The sequence below is a fragment of the Amphiprion ocellaris genome, chromosome 15, assembly GCF_022539595.1.
Source record: "Amphiprion ocellaris isolate individual 3 ecotype Okinawa chromosome 15, ASM2253959v1, whole genome shotgun sequence".
Taxonomy (NCBI): Eukaryota; Metazoa; Chordata; class Actinopteri; family Pomacentridae; genus Amphiprion; species Amphiprion ocellaris.
The window spans coordinates 2,768,185-2,783,694 of record NC_072780.1 but is presented as its reverse complement, the minus strand read 5'-3'; the positions used below and the strand labels follow the sequence as shown (position 1 = coordinate 2,783,694).

Genomic DNA, 15,510 nt, shown 5'->3' with positions numbered 1-15,510 from the left:
AAATACAGAAGAGATATTATTTCTATCATTATTTCATCTGATATTTTTGAAACTTGTCACAATATAACCTGTTGAGTAACTTCTGAAAAGCCTGTCTGAATTTGTGTCTTTGGTTATAGATAGTATTTGGTAATACAGTAATTTTCTAACCATACAGAAGAGGCGCACTTTAAATGTATTGAAATGATCAGGCATCTCTGAGTAAACTTCGACTATCATTTGAGTATCTCACTGCCGGGCTGAGTCAAAGTGCTTTGGAGTAGAGAAACAAGACTGGTGTTAAAATTTTATATACAAGTTTAAATGTTAAGGTTGAGACCTTACACTATCCATCCATCCATTATCTATACACCGCTTAATCCTCACTAGGGTCGCGGGGGGGCTGGAGTCTATCCCAGCTGACTCAGGTGAAGGCAGGGGACACCCTAGACAGGTCACCAGTCTGTTACAGGGCTACATACAGAGACAAACAATCACTCTCACATTCACACCTACGGGCAATTTAGAATGATCAATTAACCTCAGCATATTTTTGGACTGTGGGAGGAAGCCGGAGTACCCGGAGAGAACCCACGCATGCACAGGGAGAACATGCAAACTCCATGCAGAAAGATCCCGGGAAAGCCGGGACGCGAACCAGGGATCTTCTCGCTGCAAGGCGAAAGTGCTAACCACTACACCACTGTGCAGCCCACCCTTACACTATTATTTATGAATTAAAGTTACCTGAGTAAATGAAATATTGCAGTTAAGACCCTACGATATTGACGAATACTGACAAATATAAATATTAAGGTTGACAAACTACAATCATGTGTGCTTTAACAAATAAGCAAACAAATTTATGTAATTAATTAAGGTTAAGACCCGAAAAAATAATAAATAAAAAACCCTATAAATCCAAAGATTACCAATAAGCTGCACAGCAGTGACAATGATTGGCAGAACCAGGCTCAGGGAGAGCAGTCATCTACCCGACCGGCTAGGGTGAGGGTAAAGAGGAGAGATTAAAGACCAGTAACGGCAGATCCAAATCCAAAAATACCTGCAGAAAATAACAGAGGATGAAGCACAAACTGCAGGAGAGAGAAGACACAGAGTTGGTACGAATATGGTTCAACTTCTTTATTTGTTGATTTGCATAACCGATATGAATGGAAGACAAACTGTAAAATCTGCATTATTCCCTTTTTCTTATCTGAATTTCATGGTCTCAGGTGGAAACGGCTACTTTCTGGAACGATCAGCACACTGATTTTCTGTATTTTGAAAGAAGTTTAAAACTAATATTTATGAAATAAAATACTGGGCGATTATTAATGAAGTTATACGACGGACACGCGAGGAAAGACGCATTAAAAATAGGTTAGTTCATGTATGAAGATCCTTTCCAAGACTTTGCCTTATTTTGTTATCACAGACATAAAACAATGTTCTCTCCCATCACATGAACAGACAATGAAAGTTTTAACTGCGTGTTTTAAAAGAAATAAAGAAAAATCAGTTACTGTGCAGGAGAATGGTGAGATTTCTTTGCCTGAAGCATCTGACAAAGAAACACAAGTAAAAGCAGTTAGGAATCATTTATTTATTCCACAGACAGCAGAGATCCTGCTGCACGCTGATCAGAAAATACTAAGATAAATTCTACACAAGTAAAAAGCCTCTTCACTCACTTCACAATCAATCAGTCACACGCATGTAATTAAGATAATTATTACCGCTGTTTTCCTAAAACCACTCAAACTCAACAAGATATTCAAGTACATCATCATAAAAAAGGCCATTAACTTTTTATTTTTTTTTTTTTTTTTACAATTTCTGTTGTTTTTCAAAGGCAGAAATGATTTCAGTTGGCATGAATACATAAAGGCAAAAACACTCCTCATTATAATTAAAAGTACAGACCCACGCCTGATTTTAAAGTAGGTCCACTTCAGTATAAATAACGGTTGCTGAGTGAATCTATGCTAAAGGTGCTAATTAATGTGCATTAATTTTTTTTTTTAACTTCATGAAACCTTAAAGATATCACTCATGTTTAAAACTTTAAATTGAAACCTTTAATTTTAAAACAGTTAATACTCATGTGACAGGATACGATCCTTAAAATATTAATAATAAAGTAATATTTATTTTCTTTAGTATAATATGCTTTGTCATGTTTCCGCCTTAGACCAAGAATACTAAATTTTGTGCCTGTTTGCAAAACAGACACTTAATAAAAGTGGGATTTTTGGTGAACCGAAAGATAAAATCAGAAAAACTTAACTTTAGAAAGCTTCATCACAGGTCAAACTGCTGGACATTCATGGTGCCAAGCCTCATTTTTCCCTGTTATTCAATATCATGAAGTGAGTTCAAAAAGTCTTCTTTTTTTTCCTGAGAAAGTCTTTGGAGGAAACCACTTCTTCCTGTTTCCCCTTCAGGTTTTAAACCTGGTTCACAATCAAAAGATGAAATCAAAACAAAAGCGGTGCTCCCATTAAATAATTGTATTTTGAACGCTTTGCTTTTCACTCTGAAGCACCTTCCTCTTACCTCCTCGCTTGTCCTCTACTGGCCACCATACAGGTGAATTTTGACGAATGAAATGGTCTCATCATAGTCCTTGTGGCCTTTTTCGTAGAGGACAAAGATGTACTTTCGGTCCTCTACAGAGCCGCTGTCCAGCGTCGTCATGGACGAGTAGCCGCTTGGCCCCGCCCAAATCTGGATCGCATTCTTCTCCCATGAAGTTCCGTTTGTCAGCGACCAGCGTAAGGTGAGGTTCACTCCTGAGGGGGTTACAGCTAGTTAGTTTATTCATATTTGTATTCATTTATTTCATCCTTAAATGTATCACATTACATCACATCAGGGTGTTTTTGCCTGGAATTATTGCGTCCATACAGATTCTACAAACTACATCCTGTCAGGACATCAATATCGCACTCTTGCTTGATACAACGCTAGCCTTTTCTGCCAGCTTTGTCCACAGGAAGAGACGTCCCTGCTGCATCTGTAATGGAAAATATGGACGGGAGGATTACGTTCCCAGAGAAACAGTGGAGTTCTGGTACTTGCTCTGGGGACAGCAATGATTGTAGATCTGTCAGAGATTCAAATTGCTGTGAACTGTCCAGTGTAAGTCTTCAATGCTTGTAAACTTCTCAGTTAGTCATCTCTGTCCCACCTCTCTCTCTGTTTCATGTCACACCATAAAACCACAAAGTTGAAGCGATACCAGCTAATCATCTGCATTAGTTTCTGTTCTAGTAATTGTCAATACCCAAGACTTAAACAGCCAATACTGCTCTTCAATGCTTGTAAACTTCTGTTAGTCAAATTGTCCCACCTCTCTCTCTGTTTTTATTGAACTGAATTGAATAGAAACCTGGTACATCCCTGAGAAACATGAGAAACCTGGTAGAAACCTGAGAAACCTGGTAGAAACCTGAGAAACCTGATAGAAACCTGGTAGAAACCTGAGAAACCTGGTAGAAATCTGGTAAAAACCAGGTAGAAACATGAGAAACATGGTAGAAACCTGGTAGAAGTCTGGTACAAACCTGAGAAACCTGGTAGAAACATGAGAAACCTGGTAGAAACCTGGGTCATCAACCTGTCTGTTGCTCTTTAAGTAACTGACAGATGAAGACATGACAAATATGACTAATATTACAGATGAGTGCATATAAACAATTCTCTTCAATCAAATGTGACGTTAAAATGCATGCAGTAATGATACCCAGTAATATGTATTTCCTAAGTTAAGAGCTAGCAAACCTTCAGTAATGCCGTAAAATGTACCTATATTGGTATTGCTAGTTAGAGAAAGAGGACACTATGACTCTACTTACTGTGTTGTTCATTGGCTGGATTTGTGAAGTACAGCACTCCTTCCTTTTGCATAGCTCCAGCTGCCACTGCAGGATCCACCAGTGTGTTGTCAAAGTACAGATCGTCTATGGGCAGAGACAATCCCCCGTCACGGCTGCGCAACACAACGCGACACCGACAGTGGTAGTTGTTCTGGTTCCTCACGTTGATCACGATGCTGCCGTCCTTCATCTCGAATGGCTGCAGAAGGAAGAAGAAAGAGATGGAGGAAAAGGAGTTTGTGATTACAGTCGGTATTAGAGGTAAAAGAGGGAGTGAAATTAAATAATCAGCATTGTTTTTCCAGCATATAAAACCCCGAAGAGGTCTTAGGTGCCTTTCAAAATAGCAAGTTTTGCTAATTGGGGTTCATTTACTAATGCATAACAGACAAGATTTCTGTCACATAAGGTAACATACACTCATTAATTGCTGTAATTTAAACATAGTTTTTAAAACAGTCGAGTAAATTTGCAACATCAGTCTAATTCCAATATTGGAATGCACTTTGGCGCTGATCAAAGGTCCACCCTGAGCCAGGAAAAATCCTGATCAGTGACCGGTATTTGATTAATTATGACATCTTGGTATCACTGCTGTAAAAATGTATTGTTTCATGATTTATTTTTGTCCACTAGAGGGCAGAAGAACCCTCAAGACAGCGGAGCTCTCATATGGAGTCATGTTTCTGGTGATCTAAATTAAACACATTGCTAAATCGCCTTTTAGTATTCTTTAAGAGCCAAATCCAAACCACCTCTTTTCTGCTAAAAACTGAAACTACGTCCTAACGTTCCCTGGTGCTGTACCTTTGTTTTTGTCCAAAGTGCAGTGGGCAGAAAACCGAGAAAAGACCCACTACATTAAATCTGTGGATGTTCTCAGTCATCCAGGTCATGATAAGTCTCAAGCAAGCATAAGTTATGGCAACTGGAGGTTAGTCCAGTTGCCATAACTTATGCTTGCTTGAGACCCACTACATTCAATCTCAGCTTCAGCTCAGAACACATTTCTCCTGAGTGAAAGTCCGCCATTTAACCCATTCAGCTGCCAAGTACCACTCCCACTGTGGACTATATTGTCTTTATACCATCACACCTGAGTTCAAGTATCATGGAATATTGTTCACGAGTGATGAGAAAATGGAGCTTGAGATGGACAGATGGATTACGGTCATGGTGAAGGGGGAGCTAAATCAAAAAGCAAAACTCTGGATTTACCAGTCCATCTACATTCCAACCCTTATCTTTGGTCATGAGCTCTTGGTACTGATCACCTATGGGGTGGTTGGACTCCTCGTTGGCATCAAAAGGAGCCAGTTGAGGTGGTTTGAGCAGCAGGTTAGGATGCTTCAAGGGCACCTTCCTTTGGAGGTTTTCCAGACACTAAGAAATGGGATTGGGGTTCTGTGGTAGACCCAGAACCCACTGGAGGGATTGTATATCTCATCTGGCCTGGGAACACCTTGGGGTTGCCAGCAGGAAATAGAAAACAATGCTGGGGAGAAGGACGTCTTGGATGGCCTGGATGGCTTGGATGCTTGGATGGATGGATGGATGGATGGATGGATGGATGGATGGAAGGATAAATGGATGGATGGATGGATGGATGTTATGGAATTTTTGCCTAATGATGCCAAAAACAGAGTGTATACGCAAATTTATTCTTGTAGTTCTAAAATGTCTGCCAATAGCTGCAGGACAGAGGCACTAAAACTGTCAAATCATGTATAATAATTAAAATAACATATAAATTTAATTAAATTACATTACATTAAACTCAATGAAAATAAATAGCACTAATTTACAACATAGGTCATGTCGGGCCACTTCACATTAGTAAGACCAAGACCATAATAGATTACATTATAGTAAGAAATCCAACAAATCCAATGATTCCCTTGAAACAAGGTCTTGGCAGCTGTGACTAAGAGGCTTTAATGAAATGACATTTTGAGTGCTTGTCTTTTAAGGTGACGCAATTCCAGAGATTGGCGTCATTCAATAGCGTCACCTATTAGGGCATTGCTAAATTCATTTACTGCGGTTTTGCCTTTTCCTGGTAGCAATGGTGCAAGATAGCATACAACTGCACTTCTCTGTGCAACACAGAGGAGATAGAAATGTGGGGAGTTAATGTGTTGCTGCAAAAGATCAGCTAAACTGAGCATTTTAGCCCATGTGGTTCACACTTCAACCAGTCGGACATCGGTTTGGCCTAATTTTTAAAAAAATTTTCAAGGTATTTTGATGCTTTGTTGCTGTGGTAAACACTCAGTGTAGAGTTACAGATATTTTAAATTTTAAGGAATAAATGTCTTGTCCTGACATTTATGGCTACAAAAGATGCCAAAATGAACAAAGTAACTTTAGTTTGAAGTAGGGCTGAACAGTCAAACCAGAACATCAAAATATTACTGGAAGTGCAATATTTTTCTAAAAAAGAAAAATGTGTTACAGCATACATTATAAATGAAGCTTTGTGCCTACAAATCATGTTCTCCAGATGTAAAGGAACATCCATCCATGTTCTTCCTCTTATCTGGGGTCGGGTCGTGGAGGCAGCAGATGAAGCAGGTCATTCCAGATGTTCCTCCCCCCAACGAATCTTTCCAGCTCTTCCTGGGGGATCCCACGGTGTTCCCAGGTCAGATGAGATTTATAATCACTCCAGCAAGTTCTGGGTCTACCCCGGGGTCTCCTCACAGGCGGACATGTTCGGAAAACCTCCAAAGGAAGTGTCCCTGGAGGCATCCGAATCAGATGTCCAAACCACCTCAACTGGGTCCTTTTGACACAATCGAGCAGTCCAAGCACCCTATAGGTGATCAGTACCCAGAGTTCATGACCAGAGGTGATGATTGGAATGTACAAACGTGAAGGAGCAGCTTCTCTACTCCAAGCTCCCTCTGGATGTCTGAGTTTCTCACCCTATCTCTAATTCTGAGCCCAGCCACCCTACAGAGGAAGATTATTTCAGCCGCCTGTATCCGCGATCTTGTTCTTTCGGTCACTACCCAGAGCACATGACTGAGGGTTGGAACGTAGATGGATGGTAAATCTCCTTACGGCTCAGCTCCCTTTTCACCACAACGGTTCGATACAATGCCCAGATTACTGCTGACGCTGCACCAATCCTCCTGTCCATCTCTCGCTCCATTTTCCTATCCTTCGTGAACAAGATCTCGAGATACTTGAACTCCTTTGCTTGGGAAAGAAATTGCCATGAGAACCATGGCCTCAGACTTGGAGGTTCTGATCCTCATCCCCGCCGCTTCACACTCGGCCATAAACTGCTCCAGTGCTGCTGAAGGTCTGAGGAACCAACAGAACCACATCATCTGCAAAAAGCAGAGATGCAATCCTGAGGTCCCCAAACTGGACGCCCTCCTCACCCTGAGATCCTGTCTATGAAGACCACAAACAGGATGGGAGACAAGGGGCAGCCCTGGAGGAGTCCAACACCCACTGGGAACAAGTCTGACTTTGTGCCGAGCATGAGGACACAGCTCTAAGTTTGGCTGTACAGGAACATGCCTGTTGTTTTTGGGGTTTTTTTCCAACAGACTACAGAAATGATTTCATAATTTTTAGATTGGTTCCAGTTTAAAAGAAACTCCCATTTCCACTAAAATCGTGACTCATGTCGTGACTTTTTATCACGTATAATTCAGCCCTCATTTGAAGTATTCCTTTTAGTCACTACTGAAGAATGACAGAAGCTAACTCCTCTCCAGTGTGCTACAGTGAGCAGCCGTGATCATCAAACAGTTGCCTACCTGGCATTCATCGGGATTGAAGTCCAGAGGTTTCTTCGGCTGGTTGTACGGGATGCTTTTCAGGGCTGCGCCGTTGTACCAGTTACGTCCGTGGTCATCGCTCAGGATGCAGAAAACTCCATCACCTTCCAGCGTGCCGTGACCACAAACCACCAGCCGTCCTTTTGCTGGATTGTAGCGCTTCTGTAACACACAAATGGACACCAAACAGATAGATGCTGAAAGTAATTCTCTTATAATCGTATCTTTACAGCAGTGATGAATTCACAAGACGATCTCTAGCTGTTTTAGAGAACATTTTTTACCACTTTGACGGGCCGCAGCAGAAAGATGATGAGAAATGAGAGATGACAAAGAACTAAAATCACTGACCACGTGTGGAAGATGCAGGTATGTTGAGATTCTCCTGTTATTATCTCATTAGTACATAGAATGTAGGGAGAACAACCCAATTCCCAAAATATCAACATTGATCCTCCTCCTCAAGCTCTAATCAACCAGAGTGGACATGCAGAGGCTTTAATTTGCAGTAATTTCTGTATATCTGTGTGATAAATGCAGTGAAGGAGACGCTTTCTGTTATGTTTGGGTAATTTATGTGAACTCCTGTGACGACCGAGTGGAACTGGTCTGTTCTGAGTAACTTAAAACAGAATTTAATGAAGCCGTGAGTGATGAGTATAAGGGGTCACTGACTCAAGAGGAGACTTGCAGCTTTTTATTTCTGTTTAACTGTTTATTCTGGACATTTTTGATCTTCAGAAAGAGGTGAACTGAGTCTGTCTGGATAATAAATATGAATTTTGATGACAAAAACAAGGCATTTTGATTCTAACTACTACTACATTTTGTGGGTTTGCAAACTACTAGTAGTAATAAAGTAAAAAGCACAATAATTCCCTCTGAAACGCAGCGACACGAAGCAGCTTAATACAGGAATACTAAACAAAATCTACATCCAAATCCGTCATCATTTTCTTTTAAGACACTAAGAGACTTTCCACCTGTTGGTGAGTTTCAGTTTGTGGCAGTTGTTCCTCTTTGTGGACACAGTTTGCTTGAGCTCTACATATTTTGTCGCTTCTTTATACTTTATAAAACACGTGTGTCTGCCGAACAGGTGCAGATTATTTGGCCTCAAAATAATCAAATCTGGCCATCAAAATTCAACAAAGCTGCTACCAAAGCAACCTGACTGAGGTGAGTAACATCATGATTTACTGTGATTAACCCTGTAAGACCAAATTTAGAAAAAAAAGAGCAATAAAAATAAAACTAAATAAAATATACATAACCATAATAGCAATAATAATAATAATAATAATAATAATAATAATAATAATAATAATAATAATAATAATAATAATAATAATAATAATAATAATAATAATAATAATATATAAACCCTAATCTAGAAAAAAAGAGCAATAGGAATAAAATAAAACAAAACCAAAAACAACAACAAAAGTATATATATATATATATATATATATATATATATACACACACACACACACACACACACACACACACACACACACACACACACACACACACACACACACACACACACACACACACACACACACACACACACACACACACACACACACACACACACACACATACTGTGCATATACCACAAGAATAAATAAAATTAAATAAAAACAAAAATATATATGAACCCAAACCTAGAAAAAAATTAGCAATAAAAATAAAATTAAATAAAACTAAAAATATAAATAATAATAATAATAATCACAATAATAATAATAATTATTATTATTTTTATAATAATAATTATTATTATAAACCCAAATATAGAAAAAAAATTTATTTATTTATATATATATATATATATATATATATATATATATATAAAATAGAAAATAATATAAAAAAATAACACTGATGTTGTATTTTTGTAACAGTGGGTTTTAAGTCCATTTTAAGGAAGTAATGATCCATTCAGTCTTTACATTATTCAGTCAAACTGATGTATGTTTATACTGACTGCTGTCTTTATGAACTTGAAACTAGAACTAGGCCAGTTTTCACTTCTTAATTTGGGGACTTTTAAGGCCACAAAATACACTTTAATCCAAAATACAAGTTAAAAAAAAAGATTAAACTATTTTAAAAATGCATTAGTAAGTAACACTCACTGAAGCATATTTATACAAGTATACTGAGGGTTTTTACAAGCCCTGATCATAACAACTCTACAGGAAGCAACATCACTTCTAATCTGCGTTTAACGCCTCACTTTAACGCCTGTAGTCACTGGTTTGAGATGTGACTGATTAACCTGTTGGTAGCTTGTAATCACCATGAAACCACTGCAGCATGGAAGTAATTTAGCTTAAATATTAGCTCATAGACTACAGGCTTTTTCCATCTTACTGTTACACCGCTCTCCTCACCTGGAGGCCAGTGCCTGGCCCAGGAGCGAAGTTCTTGACCCCGAGCTGGACCGAGAGGTTTCTGGGTGGGCTCCAGCTGAGGCCGTCGTCCCGACTCTCCACCATCATGGTGCTGGACGTGCCGCAGTGGTAAAGGTGGAAGCAGATGGTGTAGATCAGAATCACCGACCCCGTCTCCTCGTCCACCACCACTGAGCCCAGGTTATTGCCATCCGGCGCCGTGTCGTCGTCCAGGAAGAAGACAGTCGGGGACCAGGTGGCTCCTGGAGGAACGGTAGAGGAGGTCAATAAAACCGTTTCCTTCCTGTCTCTGATTCAAGGGTTTTGTTTAACACTCAGGTAGTAAAATATAAAGAAAACTCTGCTTTATGTATATAATCTGAAAGTAAAATCAATCATGAGGTCCTAGTTTATTATTTTTTACTCCGCCAAGGAACGTGGCGGAGTTAAGTGACGATCAGAGTACATTTGTCCGTCTGTTATTCCGTCTGTGCGCAACATTACTCAAAAACGGACTAATGGATTTGGATGAAATTTTCAGGGAAGGTCAGAAGAGACACAAGGACCACAAGAACCCAGTCCAGTGGACTTCTCTTGTAGGTTCTTGAAGACGTTCCACCTCTCATCCCAGATGACGTCTTCAAGAATCAAGTCCAGTTGAACAGTCCTGTTGTTTCTCTACACAACCTCCAGTTTTCTTTCCTCTAAAATAAATTTTTTTACTCCACAAAGGAACGTGGTGGAGTTATGTGACAATCGGCGTATGTCTGTCTGTTAGCAACTTTACTCAAAAATGGACCAACGGATTTGGATGAAATTTTCAGGGGAGGTCATAAATGACACCTCATTAGATTTTGGCAGTGATGCAGCTTTTAGTGTGGATTTGTTAAAGATTTCTGTATCATTGCGAAATAGTACAATGGCACAGTATCACTGTAACCATGACAACAAGTGAACACTACATCAGCTGTCTGCTGATGATCACAACTGCGATCCTACTACAAATCTCTCTGAGTGCTTTTCTAGTTATGTGCGAGTTTGTTTTATGTCCATGTGTCTTTGCTGCTGTGGAACCATTTCTGTTAGTAAAGTAACCTTGACAGACCTTGAAGATATGTTTACACTCCTACAGTAGTTTTGGGTTTAGGCAAGAAGAACTCAGTGGTTCTTTTATTGTACATAAACTGATGACAGGATTACATTTACATCTATGTACACTGACTAGTGAAAAGGAATTTCTGACTGTCTGTTCACTATAAAAGCTGCTGCATTTGCACTTAACCTTTGAGAATCTGGATGGTATGTGAGGGTATTTCTTCTACCAAAGGTCACTTTGACTACATAGATGACCCTATAAAAGATGTCAGAACAGTGTTTCCAAAGAGTGTGTGTGTGGATGCACATACACAGTACAAAATGCAATTTCTTGCAATTTTTCAACTGGTCTTTAGCTTTTTGATCGGTAGCGTATGCAATTTGATGCTGTGATAAACACATTAGCACTAATACATTTAATTTAGAGCTCTATCAGGACCTACTTCATGATTACTTTTTTATTAAATTCCTTATAATTAACTCGTGTCGTCCTGTGGGTCAAAATTGACCCGTTTTAAAGTTTGAAAATGTGGGGAAAAAAAATATTTTCACAGTGAAACTTCTGATGTCCACATTTTCAACAATTTTGGGAAATCTTTGAACTTTTTTTGTGGAAAAAAGGAAATGTTAAAAATGTTTCTTCTTATGAATGTTTTTAATGAAAATATTAGAAGTTTTACTGATATATACGGAATCACTTTAGATATTTTTAGGATTTTTTGGAAGATTTTCTCATTTTTTGAAAATATCACCAAGAATTTTCTTGCAAAATTTGGGGGATTTTTTAAATTTAAAAAAAAAAATGTTTTTTTTTTTAAATAAAACTTTTAAGGAATTATTGGAATTTTCTTCCTGACGGTTTTGCAAATTTTCAGAAATTTAGGGAATTTTTTTGCAGAATTTTTGGATTTTTTTCAGACAAGGAAACAATATTTTTGTTAAATCAGGACAACAGAAAGGTTAAGATGAAAACTGAATTACGGCAGCATCTTCCCTGATACTGTCGATAATATAAATTCATTCTTGTTCTTTCAGAAACAAGAAAACTCTCCTAAATGTGTGTAATCTGACTATCTTCTGACTGTTATCTCCTCTATGTGTGTTTTCTCTGCTCCTGCCTTTGTCTGTGGATCGCCTCATTGCAAAGAACTTTGCTCCGATGTCGCTGGACGACGACTTCCTGGCTTCGGAGAAGGCCAGCAGGCTTCCCTTGGGGGTGAAGGTGATCAGCGGGATCCTGTAGGTGTTGATGTTGCCCTGAGATCCGCTGACCCACAGCAGCTGCTCCTCGTACACCAGAGGGTCGATCTGGACGGAGAGGACGAGCGAGGCTGAATGACTGAACATGAGTCTTCCTCTTTCTCTTTAAATGAATCAGGGCAAGACCAACTGAAAGCGGTTTTATTTCACTAACAGTAAGCATTTATTAGCTTCTGAAAACCCACTTTTACAGACTTGCTTTAATTTTTACTTTTCGTTTATCTTTAATTAGTTTTAGTGTTTTATTCTGTATTATGTCCTGTTTATTTTTTGTTTATTGCGAATGTAGCTAATTATTCATTAAATTTATTTTCATTTTTACTATTTATTTTAACTGATTGCTCTGATTTGTCTCCTATATCTTGTTCGTCTGTGTTCATGTTTTAAATATAAAGCACTTAGTGAACACTGTTCTTAAGGGTGCTATATAAAAATAAAGTTATCATCATTATTATTATATTAACAATATTGTAGACTCTGAACACCAATATTTAAATTAGCATGGTAAATCTGCATAATTAATATGATTGTGGGGTCTTAATCTTAATATTTGATTTAGTCAGGTAATTACGATATATAATATTTTGGGATTACATATATTTCTACAATATATTCTTTACGGTCTTTAACTCGGTATTTAAGTTAGTCAGATACATTTGTATTTTATATATACACAATATATAATCAAAATCATAATAATCAAAATACATTGGTCAAAGTAGATAAGAAATACTTTTGCAGGGTCTTAATCAATAAATTAACCAGATAAACTTCTACACTGTAATATTCTAAACCTTAATATTGAAATTAGTGAGGTAAATTTGACCAGTTCATACTATTAATGTGTATTATTAACTCTAATGCTCTAATTTGTTGGTAAATCTGTATAATTGACTTCATGTAGAGGTAAATATAACCACTAGTTAACCCTGTAAAACCCAAATATAAAAAAAGCAAAAATAACACACACACACATATAATAAAAATTAATAATTATATATATATTAAATTATTAGTTTTTATTTTATATATATAAAAAATTTAAAATATATATATTCTGTAAAAAATAGCAAAAATAATATATATGTATATTAATATATATTTATTTGGATATAAATCACAAAAACTAATAATTAGAAAAATGAAAAAAAAACATATGTATATATATATATATATATATATATATATATATATATATATATCAAAATAATATATCTTTATTATTTATATTAATATGTATTTATTTAAATATAAATCCTAAAAACCAATAATTTAAGAACAAGTTGCAACAGAGGGTTTTACAGGGTTAAAGTCAGGTGAAAGTCAATTCAGCAAACTGATCTACAGACTTTAACCAAAGCTCATCACAAGACAGAGATAAACACACACAAACCAACACACCTAAAGATAACCCAACACACAAAACTAAAACCAACACACACATAAAACCAACACACACATAACTAACACACAGCTGAGTCTAAACTCTGGACAAAATAATAGGCTAAAAAGTGAACATTATAACTTTAACACCACTAATCCAAACATTTTTAACTAAAACATCCCCTGCTCCTCCTGCAGACCTCCACTCCGCCGTTATAACGTCAGACCTGTCCGGTAAGGAATTCCCGTACCTGGGCGGAAGAAGCACCGGGAGAGGCGGCGGACAGCAGGAAGCACAGCCCGGCCAGCAGCAGCTTCTTCTCCGCCTCCATGTTAGAAAACTTCGCTCCGACACATCCACAGACACAGCCGAGGAGAAACAAGTCCACAAACACTCCGACAAGCCGAGAAACACCCGAAAAACTGCTGCCTTCAGCTCCTCCTCATCTCTGAGAACCGAAACAGTGACGATGGAGTCATATGACCACGGAAGGAGGTCACATGACCACCGGCCCACCAAAATAAAAGACTGAAGTGTCGCTTTTACATTAACCCTGTAAAACCCAGAGGAAAAAAAATTGCAAAAATAATAAACAATATACATGTAACATGTATATATTATATATAAATATAAAATCTGTGTATATATATATATATATATGTGCACATAAAGCTATAAAAATGAGCACAAATCATAATAAAAATAATAAATTGAATTCAATCTTATATCGGGACATTTCTCAACAACTGAATGATTCTATGATTTTTCATGTATTTCCACCAGTCAGTGACCAACATTTTCACTTTAATACTTTAACTATGTTCTGCTGCTAATACTTATGAAGATGTTTTACTTGGAATGAAGTGCTTTGACATTGTTGTACTTGTACTTCTATTTTAGTAAAGGATCTAAATACTTCTTTATTTATGCACTTTATTCGCAGATCATGTTCCTAATAATAAAAACCTACAGCAGGTTGGGTGCACTTACTGCTTTTATCCACACTGGGGCAGAACATCCCAAAAACAACTCAAACAGCAGCCACGGCAGTATTTCAGCGCAGAGTAATGCGGAGAACACAGTATTAAAGGGATCAATCACTGGATGTGGGTTTGACAGAATCTTCAACAACAGCAGAAATGATCAAAAAGCAAAGCTAAAACTCAACTAACGGAAATATCTCGTTCGATCCTTTAAGTGCTTCACGGTACGAGTGTGTTTAAATGTATTATAAAGCTTTATTCTGCTCAGTGTTGTTGATTGTCGTGGATGTTTGAACAGAATACTCCCAGTGATGTGGTAAAGGCGGAGATCTCAGTGTAAGATACGTACTTCAGAATATTTATAGGCTTCAGATGTGATATTTCATATCAGATTCTCATAGTACAGCATGATAATTAAAGTGTTATGTGGAAACTTGGGCTGCACAGTGGTGTAGTGGTTAGCACTTTCGCCTTGCAGCTAGAAGATCCCTGGTTCGCGTCCCGGCTTTCCCGGGATCTTTCTGCATGGAGTTTGCATGTTCTCCCTGTGCATGCGTGGGTTCTCTCCGGGTACTCCGGCTTCCTCCCACAGTCCAAAAATATGCTGAGGTTAATTGATTACTCTAAATTGCCCGTAGGTGTGAATGTGTGAGTGATTGTTTGTCTATATATGTAGCCCTGCGACAGACTGGCGACCTGTCCAGGGTGTCCCCTGCCTTCGCCCGA

The 15,510-nt window shown here is 38.0% G+C and overlaps 1 protein-coding gene across 2 annotated transcripts; it reads right to left on the bottom strand.

Moving 5' to 3' along the window:
* Positions 1–1,110: 1,110 nt before the first annotated feature.
* On the bottom strand, positions 1,111–14,270 carry neu1 (neuraminidase 1). 2 transcript variants are annotated; one of them, XM_023279869.3, is made up of 7 exons: positions 14,052–14,270; positions 12,276–12,465; positions 10,063–10,325; positions 7,640–7,822; positions 3,843–4,062; positions 2,542–2,777; positions 1,111–2,438 (listed from the first exon to the last, which is right to left on the bottom strand). In XM_023279869.3, exons 1-6 carry the CDS (start codon positions 14,130–14,132, stop codon positions 2,557–2,559), a joined length of 1,158 nt encoding a protein of 385 aa, XP_023135637.1. In that variant the 5' UTR covers positions 14,133–14,270; the 3' UTR covers positions 1,111–2,438; positions 2,542–2,556. The 2 variants fall into 2 exon arrangements, with proteins under 2 accessions (XP_023135637.1, XP_023135630.1); XM_023279862.3 differs by having other exon boundaries at positions 1,111–2,777.
* Positions 14,271–15,510: the final 1,240 nt, after the last annotated feature.

Excerpts from the sequence above, each read along its gene's own strand:
- neu1 (XM_023279862.3), bottom strand. The coding sequence starts at position 14,132 with ATGGAGGCGGAGAAGAAGCTGCTGCTGGCCGGGCTGTGCTTCCTGCTG. Across the intron at positions 10,326-12,275 it reads GAGGCGATCCACAGACAAAG|GAGCCACCTGGTCCCCGACT; the intron begins GCAGGAGCAGAG and ends CCGTTCCTCCAG. Across the intron at positions 2,778-3,842 it reads TCCAGCCAATGAACAACACA|GAGTGAACCTCACCTTACGC; the intron begins GTAAGTAGAGTC and ends TAACCCCCTCAG.